This window comes from Onychomys torridus, unplaced genomic scaffold, assembly GCF_903995425.1.
Source record: "Onychomys torridus unplaced genomic scaffold, mOncTor1.1, whole genome shotgun sequence".
Taxonomy (NCBI): Eukaryota; Metazoa; Chordata; class Mammalia; order Rodentia; family Cricetidae; genus Onychomys; species Onychomys torridus.
Genome location: NW_023412324.1, coordinates 8,490 through 23,884, shown reverse-complemented (window position 1 = coordinate 23,884; position 15,395 = coordinate 8,490). Strand labels below are relative to the sequence as shown.

At 41.4% G+C, this 15,395-nt stretch overlaps 1 pseudogene and 1 gene segment (V, D, J or C); both read right to left on the bottom strand.

The window, feature by feature from the left end:
* Nucleotides 1–1,265: 1,265 nt before the first annotated feature.
* Nucleotides 1,266–1,764, bottom strand: LOC118575605. The segment is given in 2 exon segments: nt 1,266–1,636; nt 1,713–1,764. Coding segments are annotated over 2 exon segments (423 nt in total).
* Nucleotides 1,765–14,002: 12,238 nt separating this feature from the next.
* LOC118575604 lies at nt 14,003–14,503 on the bottom strand (annotated as a pseudogene).
* Nucleotides 14,504–15,395: the final 892 nt, after the last annotated feature.

The window sequence follows — 15,395 nt, the reverse complement described above, 5'->3', positions numbered from 1 at the left end:
TTACTTCACTCAGGATGATTTTTTCTAGTTCTATCCTTTTACCTACAAATTTCATGATGTCATTATTTTGTACCTCTGTGTAATACTCTATTGTATAAATGTACATTTTCCTTATCCATTCTTCAGTTGAGAGGCATCTAAGCTGGAGAGATGTCTCAGAGTATAAGAGCACCAACTGCTCCTCCAGAGGTCCTGAGTTCAGTTCCCAGCAACCACATGGTAACTCACAACCTCCTAAAATGAGATCTGGTACCCTCTTCTGGCCTGCAGGCATACATGCAGGCAGAACACTGTATACAAAATATGCATATCTTAGAATAAATCAAAACCACTCTGAGATACCATCTTATGCCTGTGAGAATGGCTAAGATAAAAAACACTGATAACAGCTTGTGTTGAGGAGGATGTGGACAAAGGGGATCTCTCCTCGATTGCTGGTGAGAGTGTAATCTTATCAGCCACTCTTGAAATCAGTAGAGCAGTGTCTCAGGAAACAATAAATCAACCTACCTTCAAATGCATCAACATTACTTTCTCATATCCTCAAAATGTTCATAACCAAACCACAAGGACCTTTTCTCAACTATGTTCATAGCAGCCCTATTCATATTAGCAAACTAATTATTATCTTGATGAAAAAATTTGAAAATAGATTTTTTTCACAAAGAATAACAAAGTATACTCTTTTAAGTTCTCTTGATTTAGAAGAAGGAAATAATGGATTTTTCAGTTTCATATCTACTTTTTGAAAATGACAATATTTCTGGGAAGCTGCAGTTTCTCCATCACATGTTCAAAAACAAATAGGGTAAATTATAAGTTACTAAAAATTCCCAAGCTTCCTGAAGGGACTTAAAGTCAACAAGTGTTACAATTTCAGATTCCTTTTGAAATATCAGTTGAAACACACACACACACACACACACACACACACACACACACACACACAGAGCGAGAGCGAGAGAGAGAGAGAGAGAGAGAGAGAGAGAATATATAAAATTAGCTGTCATTTTGTCTGGTAATCAGAAACAATTGAATAGCTTAGGTGATGTATGGAAAATATTAGTTCTAATGTGTGCATACATAGAACGATGAACAGACTATGACTGTTGACAGGGACTTCTTGAGGACATCTTTGGTTTGAACAGCAAACCACAAGTTATGACATTAAAACTGATTATCATTCAGCATAGTCCAGAACTTAATAGTTTCTGAAGTGAGCATTACTTATGGTCTTCAGGAGTCTTGGTGGCCATTGGTGCCCCCTATTGGTAACAGATGTCTCCATAGGGAGGTTTTTGTGCATGCTCACACTGGAGTACCCTCACTGTGTATCTGGCACAGTAATACATGGCTGTGTCCTCAGTTTGCAGGTTGTTCAGTTTTAAGAAAACTTGATTCTTGGTGGTGTCCCTGCTGATGGTGATCCGGGAATTGAGGGCGGAATTATAATATGTGTTTCCATTCCATGCTATTGATCCCATCCACTGTAGACCGTGTCCTGGAGGCTGGCGGACCCAGCTTACATCATAGTTAGTTAATGAGAACCCAGAGACAGTGCAGGTGAGAGACAGAGTCTGTGATGGCTGCACCAAGCCAGGTCCTGACTCCTTCAGCTGCACCTGGGACAGGGCACCTGGGGACAAACAACATCACCATCAGTCTTATATCACATAGATCATGTCGTGGTCCCTCTCCTGAAAGCCTGAAACACTTATAGCTTGGAAAGGTCACCAGGCAGAGGAGCAGCACCAGGACAGCCATGCTCTGCTGGAGGCTCTGTTGAGAAGGAGATGGGGCTCCTCAGCTATGCGTGGGCTTTCAGCCTGAGCCTGAGGGCTGCTTTGCATTGGGAGGGGTTCCTGAGAGGATAAAAGAGAGCACAGAAAAAGGATTCCAGTTTCTCTCTCAGATGTCTGAGATTTGCCTTGTGCTTCTTAGAGGAACTGGAAATGAAAACTCAGCAAAATTTTTGAGTATCATCTGGATTTCCAAATCTTTGTTGTAATGTAAATCACCAGAGAAGGGAGAGAACAGCTCACAATAACCTTGAGTAAGTCCCAGAGACCATCCACCACTCCTTTAGAATTGAACACCCCCACTTTGTGACCCCCATTCTTCTGGACTGTGGGTGTCAGTTGTGGAGATGGTCTCGACATGGGGTGACTGACATCATGTCTAAGTTTGGACAGGCACCCACCACCATTGGTGCTCTGCTGTCCTTGTTTGTGATGCTCTGAGGGTGAGAAGAATAGTTTTCAGACATCATGGTCAGTATATCTCATCTTGAGTTTTCTGACGTTTTTATTTTGGTTATAAAATCTCAAGAATCGTTTTCACAGTAATGCATGCTAGTTCTAACACCATAGTTGGGGAGCTTGGTATGAGACCCCTTACCCAGGATTTTATTCTCTGCTTACTAGAGATTTTTTTTTCTAGAATATTGTATTCTCATGCTTTTTGAGTTTTCCTTGCCCATGAAAATTTCTAGAAGGAATTCACTAAGAAAAGTCATTTGGAATGGGATGGTGTTTATGGTAAAGCCACATATTATTTATAATTAACTTCTAGTTGTGAGGTAGAGCTTTGTTTTTTCTGTGTTTGTTTAGTCATTTATATATGTTTATGTCTATTGGACACAAAGACATTCACTAGTGGGTCATGTTACAATGATACAAAACCAGATTGTATGTTTGTATGGTAGTTAGAATTTTGTCAGTGTAGCACAAGTTATGGTCATCTGGGAAGAGGGAACCTCAATTGGAAAGAATCCAACCTCATCAGATAGACCTGTGGGAAAGCCTGTACTGATATTTTAATTACATTGAAGTGGCACAATAAATGAGGAGGGAATTGGATAATATTTCCTTTGAAACAGGGACAAATGTTTTATAGAAGGAGGAGGAGGAGGAGGAGGAGGAGAAGAAGACATTTTATGAATATGGAGACAGAATAAGGTCTATTCAAAAGAATCTATGAATCATTCATTCCTCCTACCATCTCTCCTCTGCCTCTCACTCCTGACGTCACGTTCCAGCCCCGCCTATTCTCATGTCTCTTCTATCCCTTCCTCCCCTCCTTCCCCGACATCTTTCAAATTTCCTACTTCTCTATGTCCTCTTTCCCTCCTCTTCCCACTCACTCACTCCCACATCCTTTCTTCCATCACCTCCTTACATTCCTTGTTTTTCTGGGAATGTGCAACAACTTACTGCTACTATGTGGGCATATTTCTAATGTCTGCACTTTGTCCACAAGACAGCCACCTGCTCAGCCAAAGTTCCTTGTCCTTCAGTTACTGCCTTCATTCAAGCTGCCTCTTTCTATGTTCCTTTGGATGCAGCAGGCACAGTGTGTGTGTGTGTGTGTGTGTGTGTGTGTGTGTGTGTGTGTGAGTGTGTGTAATATTTGCACATGGGTCTGTGTGCATAGGTGTGTAGCGACCTGGCTCTTTCACTCTCTCTTCCCCATCTCTCTGTTTCTCTCTCTGCCCCTCTCTCTGTGCCTCTCCTCTCTGCCAGACCTGGTTTCTCCTGTCCTATGCCCTCTTCTCTCTAATAAAGCCCATTCTGACTCTGGTAACCATGGCTTGTGACTTTTCTACCAAACAACCAGCACTGTAAACACACACACACACACACACACACACACACACACACACACACACACACACGTTGTTTTGGGGTAAGTCTTCAGCAGCCATTTGTTCTTAGTATTATGGTAGTCATGGATCTAGGCAATAAATGCCTCAAACTTAGGAAAGAGGCTTTTTTGATCAAGGCTGAGAATAGCTCTACTCTATGGTCACAGAACAAGTACTTAGAAAACAGGTTAACTTTATCTTCCTTGGCAAAATGCCAGTGGTAGATTTCATTATACCACAGTGACCTTCGTACTGTAGATTTTAGACCATTTCTCTATTCTAATTTTCAAAACAACATTGAAAAAAGTCTTAAATTTTAAGCATTATTCATTGAGTGAAAAAATATATGTATTAAGATATAAATATCTCAGGTGGGTCAGACAAGTTCAGCCCCTCTCCTCTACATGCTGGACCATCTAAAAGCCTTATTTTGTGCACATCTTGTACAAGGATCCATTGTTATTGTGAGCTTCTGTGTGTAATTACCATGTGATATCCAGAGGACTCCATTTCACACAACAACTCCTGATTCAGCAATACTTACATTTCTGTCTTTTTTTTGAAAATGATTTATAATTTTTTCCTTTTTTATTTTTTATATGTGCGTTTTAATATTACACATCAGTAATTTGTTTCCCTGCCCTCCCCCTCCCACCCTTGCTCCCACACTCTCCCCAGATCCTCCCATCCATTCCCATCTCCTCCAGGTCTAAGACTCCCCTGGGGATTCAATTCAACCTGTTGGATTCAGTACAGGCAGGTCCAGTCCCCTCCTTCCAGGCTGGGCAAAGTGTCCCTGTGTAAGCACAAGGTTCCAAACAGCCAATTCATGCACTAAGGACAGGTCCTGGTCCCACTGCCTGGGTGCCTCCCACACAGTTCAAGAGATTTTCTATTCATTTTACATAACAACCACAGATTCCCCTGTTCTCCCTCCTCCTGTCCCCCAGCCATCCCCCCAAACCCTCTCCTCATTCCAACCTCCTCCAAGGCAAGGTTTCCCATGTGGAGTCAGCAGAGCCTGGTACATTCAATTGAGGCAGGTCCAAGGACCTCCTTCCTGCACTAAGGCTGTGCAAAGTGTCTCATCATAGGCCTTAGGTTCCAAAAAGCTGCTTCATGCACTAGGGACAGGTGCAGTTTCCGCTGTCCAGGGGCCTCCTAAACAGTTCAAGCTAAACAGCTGTCTGGTTTCTCCAGAGGGTCTAGTCCAGTACTATGGGGGCTCCTAAGCTATTGGTCCACAGTTTGTGTGTTTCCACTAGTTTGGTTAGTTGTCTCTGTAGTTTTTCCAATCATGGCCTTAATAATTCTTGCTCATAGAATTCCTCCTCTCTCTCATCAATTGGATTCCTGGAGCTCCGCCTGGGACATGGCCGTGGATCTGAATCTGCTTCCTCCATCAGTCACTGGATGAGGGTTCTTGATGACAGTTAGGGTATTCAGCTATCTGATCACCAGAGTAGGTCAGCTCAGGTACCCTGTTGAGTATTGCCAGTAGTCTATGGTTGAGTCATCCTTGTGGATTCTTGGGAACCTTCTCAGCACTCTGATTCTCCCTATTCCCATGGTGACTTCATTTACCATGGTATCTCTTTGCTTCTCTCCCACACTGTTCCTGTCCAACTATAACCTCCCCTTCCTTTAGGTTCTCATTCCCCTGTCCCTTGCTTTCCTTTCTTCCTCTCACCCTCAGTTATCTCATGCAGATCTCATCCATTTGTCCATCACTGGGCCAACCATGTGTCCTTTCTAGGTTTTTCTTCACTAGCTACCTTCCCTGAAGCTATGGATTGCAGGCTGGTTATCCTTGGGTTTACATCTAGTATCCACTTATGAGTGAGTACATACCGTGTTTGTCCTTCTGAGTCTGGGTTACCTCACTCAGGATGATATTTTCTAGTTCCATCCCTTTTCTCTACAAACCTCATGATGTCATTGTTATTCTCTGATGAGTAGCATTCCATTGTGTATATGTACCACATTTTCTTTATCCATTCTTCAGTTGAGGGGTATCTAGGTTGTTTCCAGGTTCTGGATATTACAAATAATGCTGCCATGACCATAGTTGTGCATGTTTCCTTGTGGTATGATTGAGCATTCCTTGGGTATATGCCCCCAGAATGGTATAGCTGGGTCTTGAGGAAGACTTACTCCCAATTTTCTGAAAAACTACCATACTGATTTCCAAAGTGGTTGTACAAGTTTTCATTCCCACCAACAGTGGAAGAGTGTTTCCTTGCTCCATATCCTATCCAACGTATGCTGTCTTTGGTGTTTTTGATCTTATTCATTCTGTCTGGTGTAAGGTGGTATCTCAGAGTCGTTTTGATTTGCATTTCCCTGGTGACTAAGGATGTTGAGTAATTCCTTAAATGTCTTTTGGCCATTTGAGATTCTTCTGTTGAGAACTCTCTATTTAGTTCTGTATCCCATTTTTTTAATTGGACTGTTAGATATTTGAGTATTTATTTTCTTGTGTTCTTTATATATTCTGGAAATCAGCCCTCTGTCTAATGTGGGCTTGGTGAAGATTGTTTCCCATTCTGTAGGCTGTCATTTTGTCTTATTGACCCTGTCCTTTGCCATACAAAAGCTTCCAAGTTTTAGGAGGTCCCATTTATTAATTGTTGTTCTCAGTGTCTGTGTTACTGATGTTATATTTAGGAAGTGATCTCTGGTGCCAATGCATTCAAGACTATTTTTTACTTTCTCCTCTATCAGGTTCAGAGTATCTAGATTTATTTTGAGGTCTTTGATCCACTTGGACTTACATTTTGTGCATGGTGACAGATATGGACCTATTTGCAATCTTCTACATGTTGACATCCAGTTATGCCAGCACCATTTGTTGAAGATGCTTTCTTTTTTTCCATTGTATAGTTTTGGCTTCTTTGACAAAAATCATATGTTCATGTTCATAGGTGTGTGGATTAATATCAGGGACTTCAGTTCAATTACATTGATCCACATGTCGGTTTTTATGCCAGTACCAAGCTGTTTCTATTATTAGGTCCACAATAGAGCTTGAAGTCTGGGATGCTGATGCCTCTAGAGGTTGCTTTGTTGTACAGGATTCTTTTATCTATCCTTGTTTTTTTTTTTTTTTGTTTTTGTATATGAAGTTGAGTATTGTTCTTTTCAGGTCTGTGAAGAATTGTGTTTGGATTTTGATGGGGATTGAACTGAATCTATAGATATCTTTTGGTAAGAAATTACATTTATACTATGTTAATCTTACTTATCCATGAGCATGGGAGATCTTTCCATTTTCTGGTATCTTGTTCAATTTCTTTCTTCAAAGACTTAAAGTTCTTGTCATACAGGTTCTTTACTTGTTTAGTTAGAGTTACCCTAAGGTACTTTATATTATTTTTGGCTATTGTAAAGGGTGATATTTCTATGATTTCTTTCTCAGCCCTTTTATCATTTGTTTATAGGGGGGCTAATGATTTTTTTTGAGTTAATCTTGTATCCTGCCACATTACTGAAAATGTTTATCAGCTGTAGGAGTTCCTTGGTCCAATTTTTGGGATCACTTATGTATACTATCATATGGTCTACAAAGAGGGAAATTTTGATTTCTTCCTTTCCAATTTGTATCCCATTAATCTACTTTTGTTGTCTTATTGCTCTAGCTAGAACTTTGAGTACTATATTGAATAAATATGGGGAGAGTGGACTGCCTTGTCTTGTTCCTGGTTTTAGTGGAATCACTTTGAGTTTCTCTCCATTTAATTTGATGTTGGCTGTTGGCTTGCCATAAATTGTCTTTATTATGTTTAGGTATGTTCCCTGTATTCCTGATCTCTCCAAGACCTTTATCATTAAAGGATGTTGGATTTTTCAAAGGCCCTATCAGCATCTAATGAAATGATCATGTGAATTTTTTCTTTCAGTTTGTTTATATGGTGTTTTATATTGACCGACTTTTGTATGTTGAACCAACCTTGCATCTCTTGGATGAAGCCTACTTAATCATGGTGGATATATATGTTTTTTGGGAGACAGGATTACTCTGTGTAGCTTTTGCGCCTTATCTGAATCTCGTTCTGTGTACCAGGCTGGCCTTGAACTCACAAAGATCTGCCTGCCTCTGCCTCCCGAGTGCTGGGATTAAAGGCAAGTGCCACCCCCACCCTGCGGATACATATAAATACATATATTTGTGTGTGTGTGTGTGTGTGTGTGTGTGTGTGTGTGTGTGAGTTCTGGGAGTCTGTTCGCCAGTATTTTATTGAGTATTTTTGCATCAGTGTTCATGAGGGAGATTGGTCTGAAGTTCTCTTTCTTTCTTGCATCTTTGTTTGGTTTAGGAATCAGGGTAATTGTAGCCTCATAGAAGGAGTTAGGTAATATACCTTCTGCTTCTATTGTGTGTAACAATTTAAAGAGTATTGGTATTAAGTCTTCTTTGAAGATCTGGTAGAATTCTGCAGTGAACCCATCTGGTCCTGGGCTTTTTTTGGTTGGGAGAGTTTTAATGGCTGATTCTATTTCCTTAGGGTTTATTTGATTATTTAAATGGTTTATAGATATGTGGTACCTATCCAGAAAATCATCCATTTCTTTTAGATTTTGCAGTTTTTCAGAGTAGAGGTTTTTGAAGTATGACTTGGTGATTCTCTGGATTTCCTCATTTTGTTTTGTTATGTCCCCATTTTCATTTCTGATTTTGTTAATTTGGATCCTGTGTCTCTGCTTTTTGGTTAATGTTGATGAGGGCTTGTCCATCTTGTTGATTTTCTCAAAGAACCAACCCTTTGTTTCGTTGATTCTTTTTATTGTTCTCTTTGTTTCTATTTTATTGATTTCAGCCCTCAATTTGATTATTTCTTAGCATCTATTTCTGCAGGGTGAGTTTGCTTCTTCTTGTTCTAGAGTTTTCAAGTGTGCTGTTAAGTCACTAGTGTGTGATTTCTCCAGCTTCTTTATGTTGGCATTTAGTGCTATGAATTTCCCTCTTAGCACTGCTTTCATAGTGTCCCATAAGTTTGGGTATGTGGTGTTTTCATTTTCATTGATCTCTAGGAAGTCTTTAATTTCTTTCTTTATTTCTTCCTTAACCCATTGGTGATTCAATTGAGCATTATTCATTTTCCATGAGATTGTAGGTATTCTGTAGTTTTTTCTGTTGTTGAAATCTAACTTTAAACCATGGTGGTCTGATAGAACACAGGAGGTTATTCCAGTTGTTTTGTATCTGTTGAGATTTGTTTTGTGGCCAAGTATGTTGTCGATTTTAGAGAAGGTTCCATTGGGTGCTGAGAAGAAGGTATATTCTTTTTTGTTGGGGTGGAATGTTCTGTAGATATCGATTCAGTCCATTTGAATCATAACATCAGTTAAGTCCATTATTTCTCTGTTAAGTTTCAATTTGAAAGTTCTGTTCAGAGGTGAAAGTGTGGTGTTGAAGTCTCCCACTATTAATGTGTGGGGTTTTATATGTGATTTAAGCTTTATTAATGTTTCTTTTACATATGTGGGTACCTCTGTGTTTGGGGCATAAATGTTCAGAATTGAAACTTCATCTTGGTGTATCTTTCCTGTGATGAGTATGTAATGTCCTTGATCATCTCTGTTGATTGGATTTTAGTTTGAAGTCTATTTTGCTGGATATTAGGAAGGCTACACAAGCTTGCTTCTTAAGACCATTTGATTGGAAAGTCTTTTCACAACTTTTTATTCTTAGGACGTGTCTATCTTTGAATTTCAGGTGTGTTTCTTGTATGCAGCAGAAAGATGGGTCCTGTTTTTGTATCCATTCTGTTAGTCTGTGTCTTTTTATAGGTGAATTAAGTCCATTGATATTAAAGGATATTAGTGACCAGTGATTTTTCGTTCCTGTTATTATTTTTATTTTTTGGTGGTAGTGTGTGTGTACTTCTCTATTTTGGGGTTTACTTCTGTGGTGTTATCTATTGCCTGTGTTTTGGAGGGTGTATATGACTTCCTTAGGTTGGAATTTTCCTTCTAGTGCTTTCTGTAGGGCTGGGTTTGTGGATAAGTATTGTTTAAATCCTGTTTTGTCTTGGAATGTCTTGTTCACTCCGTCTATGATGATTGAAAGTTTTGCTGTGTTTATAAATGTCTAGGCTGGCATCCATGGTCTCTTAGTGTCTGCATTATATCTGTCTAGCTTCTTCTGGCTTTCAAAATCTCCATTGAGAAATCGGGTGTTATTCTGATGGCTTTGCCTTTATAAGTCACTTGGCCTTTTTCCTTTGCTGCCCTTAATATTCTTTCGTTATTCTGTATGTTTAGTTGTTTAATTATTATTTGGTGAGGGTACTGTTTTGGGGGGTCTTGTCTGTTTTGTGTTCTATAGGCTTCTTGTATATTTATAGGCATTTCGTTATGTAAGCTGGAAAATTTTCTTCTATGATCTTGTTGAATATATTTTCTGTGCCTTTGAGTTACTATTCTTCTCCTTCTTCTATCCCTATTATTTGTAGGTTGGTCTTTTCATGGTGTCCCCAATTTCTTGGACATTTTGGGTCATGACTTTTTTGGCTTTAGTGTTTTCTTTGACTGATGAATCTCTTTATTTTACCATATATTCAACGCCAGAGATCCTCTCTTCCATCTCTTGCATTCTGTTGGTTATACTTGCATCTGAAGTTGCTGTTCATTTACTCAGATTTTCTATTTCCAGCATTCCTTCTGCTAGTGTCTTCTTCAATTTTTGTTTTTTCCTCTATGGGTCTTGGACTGTTTCCCTCATTTGTTTAATTGCTTTTTCACGATTTTCTTTCAAGGACTTACTGTTTTCTTCTTTTATTTATAGCGTTTTTTTATAGCGTTCTGCCCATTTTTTTGTTTATCTGTTCCTCCACTTTATTTTTGTTTTCTTCTATATAAGGCTCTAGCCTCTTCATGATGTTACTTATAAGGTTGTTTTCTTCTGCTTCTTCCATTCTGTGATGTTCAGGTCTAGCTGTTGGAGAAGGGGTAGGTTCTGGTGATGCTGTATTGCTCTTTATTTTGTTGTATGTACTTCTGCTTTGACATCTACCCATCTCCTTGTGGATTAGTTCTTGGTCTTATCAGAGCACTTGGTCCAGACAGATCTCACAGATTTAGAGATCCTCTCTTTTGTTCAAATAGAAGCTCTGGGACAGATGGGAGCTCTGCTCCAGATGAGAGTGCTAATCGAATGGGAGCTGGGCCTGGACTCTGAGTCTCAGGAGTTCCCTGGGGTTTCCTTATCTTGTCCAGATAGGAGTTCCTCTGGTCTCTGGTCCAGATGCGAGTTCCAGGGCAGGATGGAAGCTCTGGTCCAGATGCGAGTTTCGGGGTGGATGGTAGATGGGGGTTCTGATCCAGATGGGTATTCCGGGGCAGGATGGAAGCTAGTGGCTGTTTTCTAAGTGTCTGGAAGTGGCTGGAGTGTCTATGGTCCAGATGTGAGTTCTGGGGCTGATGGGACCTGGGGGCTGGTCTCTGAGTCTATGAAAGTGGCTCTGGTCCAGATGGGAGTTCTGGGGCAGGATGGAAGCTGGGGGCTGGTTTCTAAGTCTCTGGCAGTGGCTGGGGTCTCTCTGGTCCTGATGGGAGTTCTGGAGCAGATGGGAGTTGGCGACTGGTCTCTGAGTATCTGGAAGTGGCTGGAGTCTCTTGCAGATTGGTGTGGGGGCAGGGTGTGCAGATTGCAGGGTCTGTCTGCAGTCTTGGAAAAGGGGAGTCCTCCTCCAGGGCCCTCCACAAATGGCAGGAAACTGGGCCCAAGTTGGGCAGGACCTCCCAGGATGGTTGGTGCTCAGAGTTGAGACCTAGAGGCTGGGGCCTCTTTGATTATAAGCCCAGGCACTCACCTCTGGTCCAGGTGGGAGTTCAGGGACATGTGGGAGCTGTGGGCTGGTCTCTGAGTCTCAGGAAGTGGCTGGGGTCTCTGGCAGATGGGTGTGTGGGCAGAATGTAGAGGTTGCAGGGTCTGTTTGCAGTCTTGGAAAAGGGGAGCCCTCCTGCAGGGCCTGCTGAATCTATTTAAAGACTTTAAAAAATTTTAAATGCTGCCCACTGTTCTCCCTCCTTCTGCTTCTCTCTCTCCTACCTAACCTCTCCCCTTCCCATTCTCCACTCCTCCTAGTGGGTAAGGCCTTCCTTAGATATTCAACACAGTCTGGCCTACCATGTGGGGCCTGACACAAGCCTCTCCCCTGCATGAATGCTGAATAAGGAGTGGCAAAATAGGGATGGGTTCTGAAAAAGCCAGTTCATGTTCTCTGGATGAGTCCTGGTCCCATTGCCAGGGGAGCCACAAACACTTCAAGATACAAAACCGTCACCCTCATTCAGAGGGCCTAGTGTGGTCCCATACAGGCTCCCCAGCTGTCAGTACAGTGTCCATGGAGTCCCACTAGCATTGTTCTGCAGTCCTTGTGGTTTTTCCCATCATGATCTTGTCTCCTCTTGCTTCCATAATCCCTCTTCCCTCTCTTGACTGAACTCCAGGAGTTTGGCCAATCGCTTGACTGTGGGTCCCTACATCTGCTTCAATCAGTCACTGGATGTAGGTTCTATGATGACAATTAGAGTAGCATCTGATCTGAGTATAGGGGAAGGCTAGTTCAAGTACCCATTCCACAATTGCTGTAATTCTTAGCTGTGGACATGCTTGTGGTTCCCTAGGGATTTCCCCAGTAGCAGATTTTTCCCTAACCCCATAATGACTCACTCTCTCAAAATCTCTCTATCATTTCTCTCTCTCTCTCTCCCTCCCTGACCTCAGCCATCTCTAACCCTCATGTTCCTACCTCCCATCTCCTCCACTCCACTCCCCTTCACAGGTTAACAAAGATATCTTAAAACTTTCCCCTTCCTGGGGTGATCCATATATATGCCTTTCAAAGTCCTCCTCTTTACCTAGCTTCTCTGGGACTGTGGGTTATAGCCTGTTTATCCTTTGCTTTGTATCTAATATCTCTTTTTTTGTTGTTGTTTTTCAAGACAGGGTTTCTCTGTGTAGCTTTGTGCCTTTCCTGGATCTCACTCTGTAGACCAGGCTAGCCTTGAACTCAAAAAGATCTGCCTGGCTCTGCCTCCCGAGGGCTGGGATTAAAGGCATGCACCACCACCACCCAGCTGTATCTAATATCTCTTATGAGTGAGTACATACCATGTTTGTCTTTCTGGGTCCAGGTTAACTTACTCATGATGATTTTTCTAGTTCTTTCCATTTACCTACAAATTTCATGATGACATTTTTTGTACCTCTGTGTAATACTCCATTGTACAAATGTACTACATTTTCCTTATCCATTCTTCAGTTGAGAGGCATCTAGGCTGGAGAGATGTGTCAGAGTACCAACTGTTCTTCCAGAGGTCCTGAGTTCAGTTTCCAGCAACTACTTGGTGACTCATGACCACCTAAAATGAGATCTGGTGCCCTCTTCTGGCCTGCAGGCATACATGCAGGCAGAACACAGGGTACAAAATATGCACATCTTAAAAAAATAAAAATGAGTCTGAGATAACATCTTATGCCTGGCAGAATGGCTAAGATAAAAAACACTGATGACAGCTTGTGTTGAGGAGGATGTGGAGAAAGGAGAACTCTCCTCCACTGCTGGTGAGAGTGTAATCTTATCAGCCACTCTGGAAATCAGTAGAGCAGTGTCTCAGGAAACCGGAAATCAACCTACTTCAAAATCCAGAAATATCTCTTGGTCATATCCTCAAAATATGCTCAACCACACAACAAGGACCCTTTCTCAACTATGTTCATAGCAGCCCTATTCATATAAGCAAACTAATTTTTACAAAGATGAATATTTTTGAAAAGTGAATTTTTCACAAATGATAACCAAGATTATTCTTTTAAGTTCTTTTGGTTTAGAAGAAGAAAATAATGGATATTTCTGTTTCAAATCTATTTTTGGAAAATGACAATAATTCTGGGAAGCTGCAGTTTCTCCATCACATGTTCAAAGGTAAAGAAGATAAATTACAAATTACTAAAAATTCCCAAGCTACCTCAAGGAACTTAAAGTCAACAAGTTTAAAATTTCAGATTGCTTTTGAAATATCAGTTGAAACACACACACACACACACACACACACACACACACACACACACACAGAATATATCAACTTAGCTGCCATTCTGTCTGGTAATCAGAAGCAATTGGATAGCTTAGAGGGTCTGTTGGGAAAAATTTTGTTCTAATTTGTGCACACATAGAAGGTTGAATAAGATGACAGTCCAGAGGGGCCTCTAGAGTACATCATTGGCTTGAAGAAGAAACCACAAGTTCTGACATTAAAACTGGTGCTCATTCAGCATAGTCCAGAACTTAATAGATTTTGAACTGAACATTACTTGTGATCCTCAGGAATCCCAGTGGTCATTGGTGCCCCCTATTGGTACCAGATGTCTCCATAGGGAGGTTTTTGTGCAGGCTCACACTGGAGTTCCCTCACTGTGTCTCTGGCACAGTAGTACATGGCTGTGTCCTCAGTTTGCAGATTGTTCAGTTTTAAGAAAACTTGGCTCTTGGAGGTGTCCCTGCTGATGGTGACTCAGGATTTGAGAGCTGAATTATAATCTGTACCTCCACCAATCCATATTGCTCCCATCCACTCCAGACCCTTTCCTGGAGGCTGGCAGACCCAGCTTACACCATAGCTGGTTAATGAGAACCTAGAGACAGTGCAGGTGAGAGACAGGGTCTGTGAGGGCTGCACCACACCAGGTCCTGACTCCTTCAGCTGCACCTGGGACAGGGCACCTGGGGACAAATAACATTTCCATCAGTCTTACATCCCAGAGATGACATGCCTGGGTCCCTCTCCTGAAAGCCTGACACACTTACAGCTTGGAAAGGTCACCAGGCAGAGGAGCAGCACCAGGACAGCCATGCTCTGCTGGAGGCTCTGTTGAGAAGGAGATGGGGCTCCTCAGCTAGGCCTGGGCTTTCAGCCTGAGCCTGAGGGCTGCTTTGCATTGGGAGGGGTTCCTGAGAGGATAAAAGGAAGCACCAGGCAAGGCGTCCACTCTTCCCTCAGGTGACTGAGGTTTGCCCTGTGCTTCCTAGAAGAACTGGTGATGGAAACTCAGGAAATGTTCCTGTTTTTTTTTTTTTTCTGGATTTGCAATCCCTGAGAAATGAGAAATAGTATGAATCACACTGTGCAGACCTGACAAGCAAAACGTAAGAGTGTTTATACTAAGTGAGTCTACATCCACACAGTACAGGCAGAACTGGGTACCATGTCCTACTGCATTTTTAGAACTCTATGAATTCCTGAAGTGAATTTTTGATGGAGTTGGGTCTCTTACTGATCAGAAACTCTGCTCAAGGAACAGTTAAAAATGTATTGTTTTGATTTCAGTGGAATTTTCTCATTCTCAACATCCATCCAGGAAATAATTTGTGAGGAAGCAGCTCACTTACACTGTTACATGTGATTGTGTGTTTATCTGAGAGCATCCTCACGAGACTGATTTCAACCTCTTCACCTTCTCACAGGGAACACTGTAGCTGGAGATTAGGTTTTACTTCCTCTTGGTTTATGTCAGTTTGTCTTTCTCTGTGCACTTTTATCTGTTTATACCATGTGACACAGAGCATCTCAGGTTCCTAAATATGATTATTGCATTGGTAAGGAATGGGAAGACAAGCTGTTCATAAAACACTATAGTATTCCACTAGGCTTGAGGTTTATGTCAAGTAAAGTAGAAAATAAGCCAGAGAAGCTGTAGTCAAGCCAAGAAGTATAAAAGAAATAGACATGATTATAGGGACCCTTT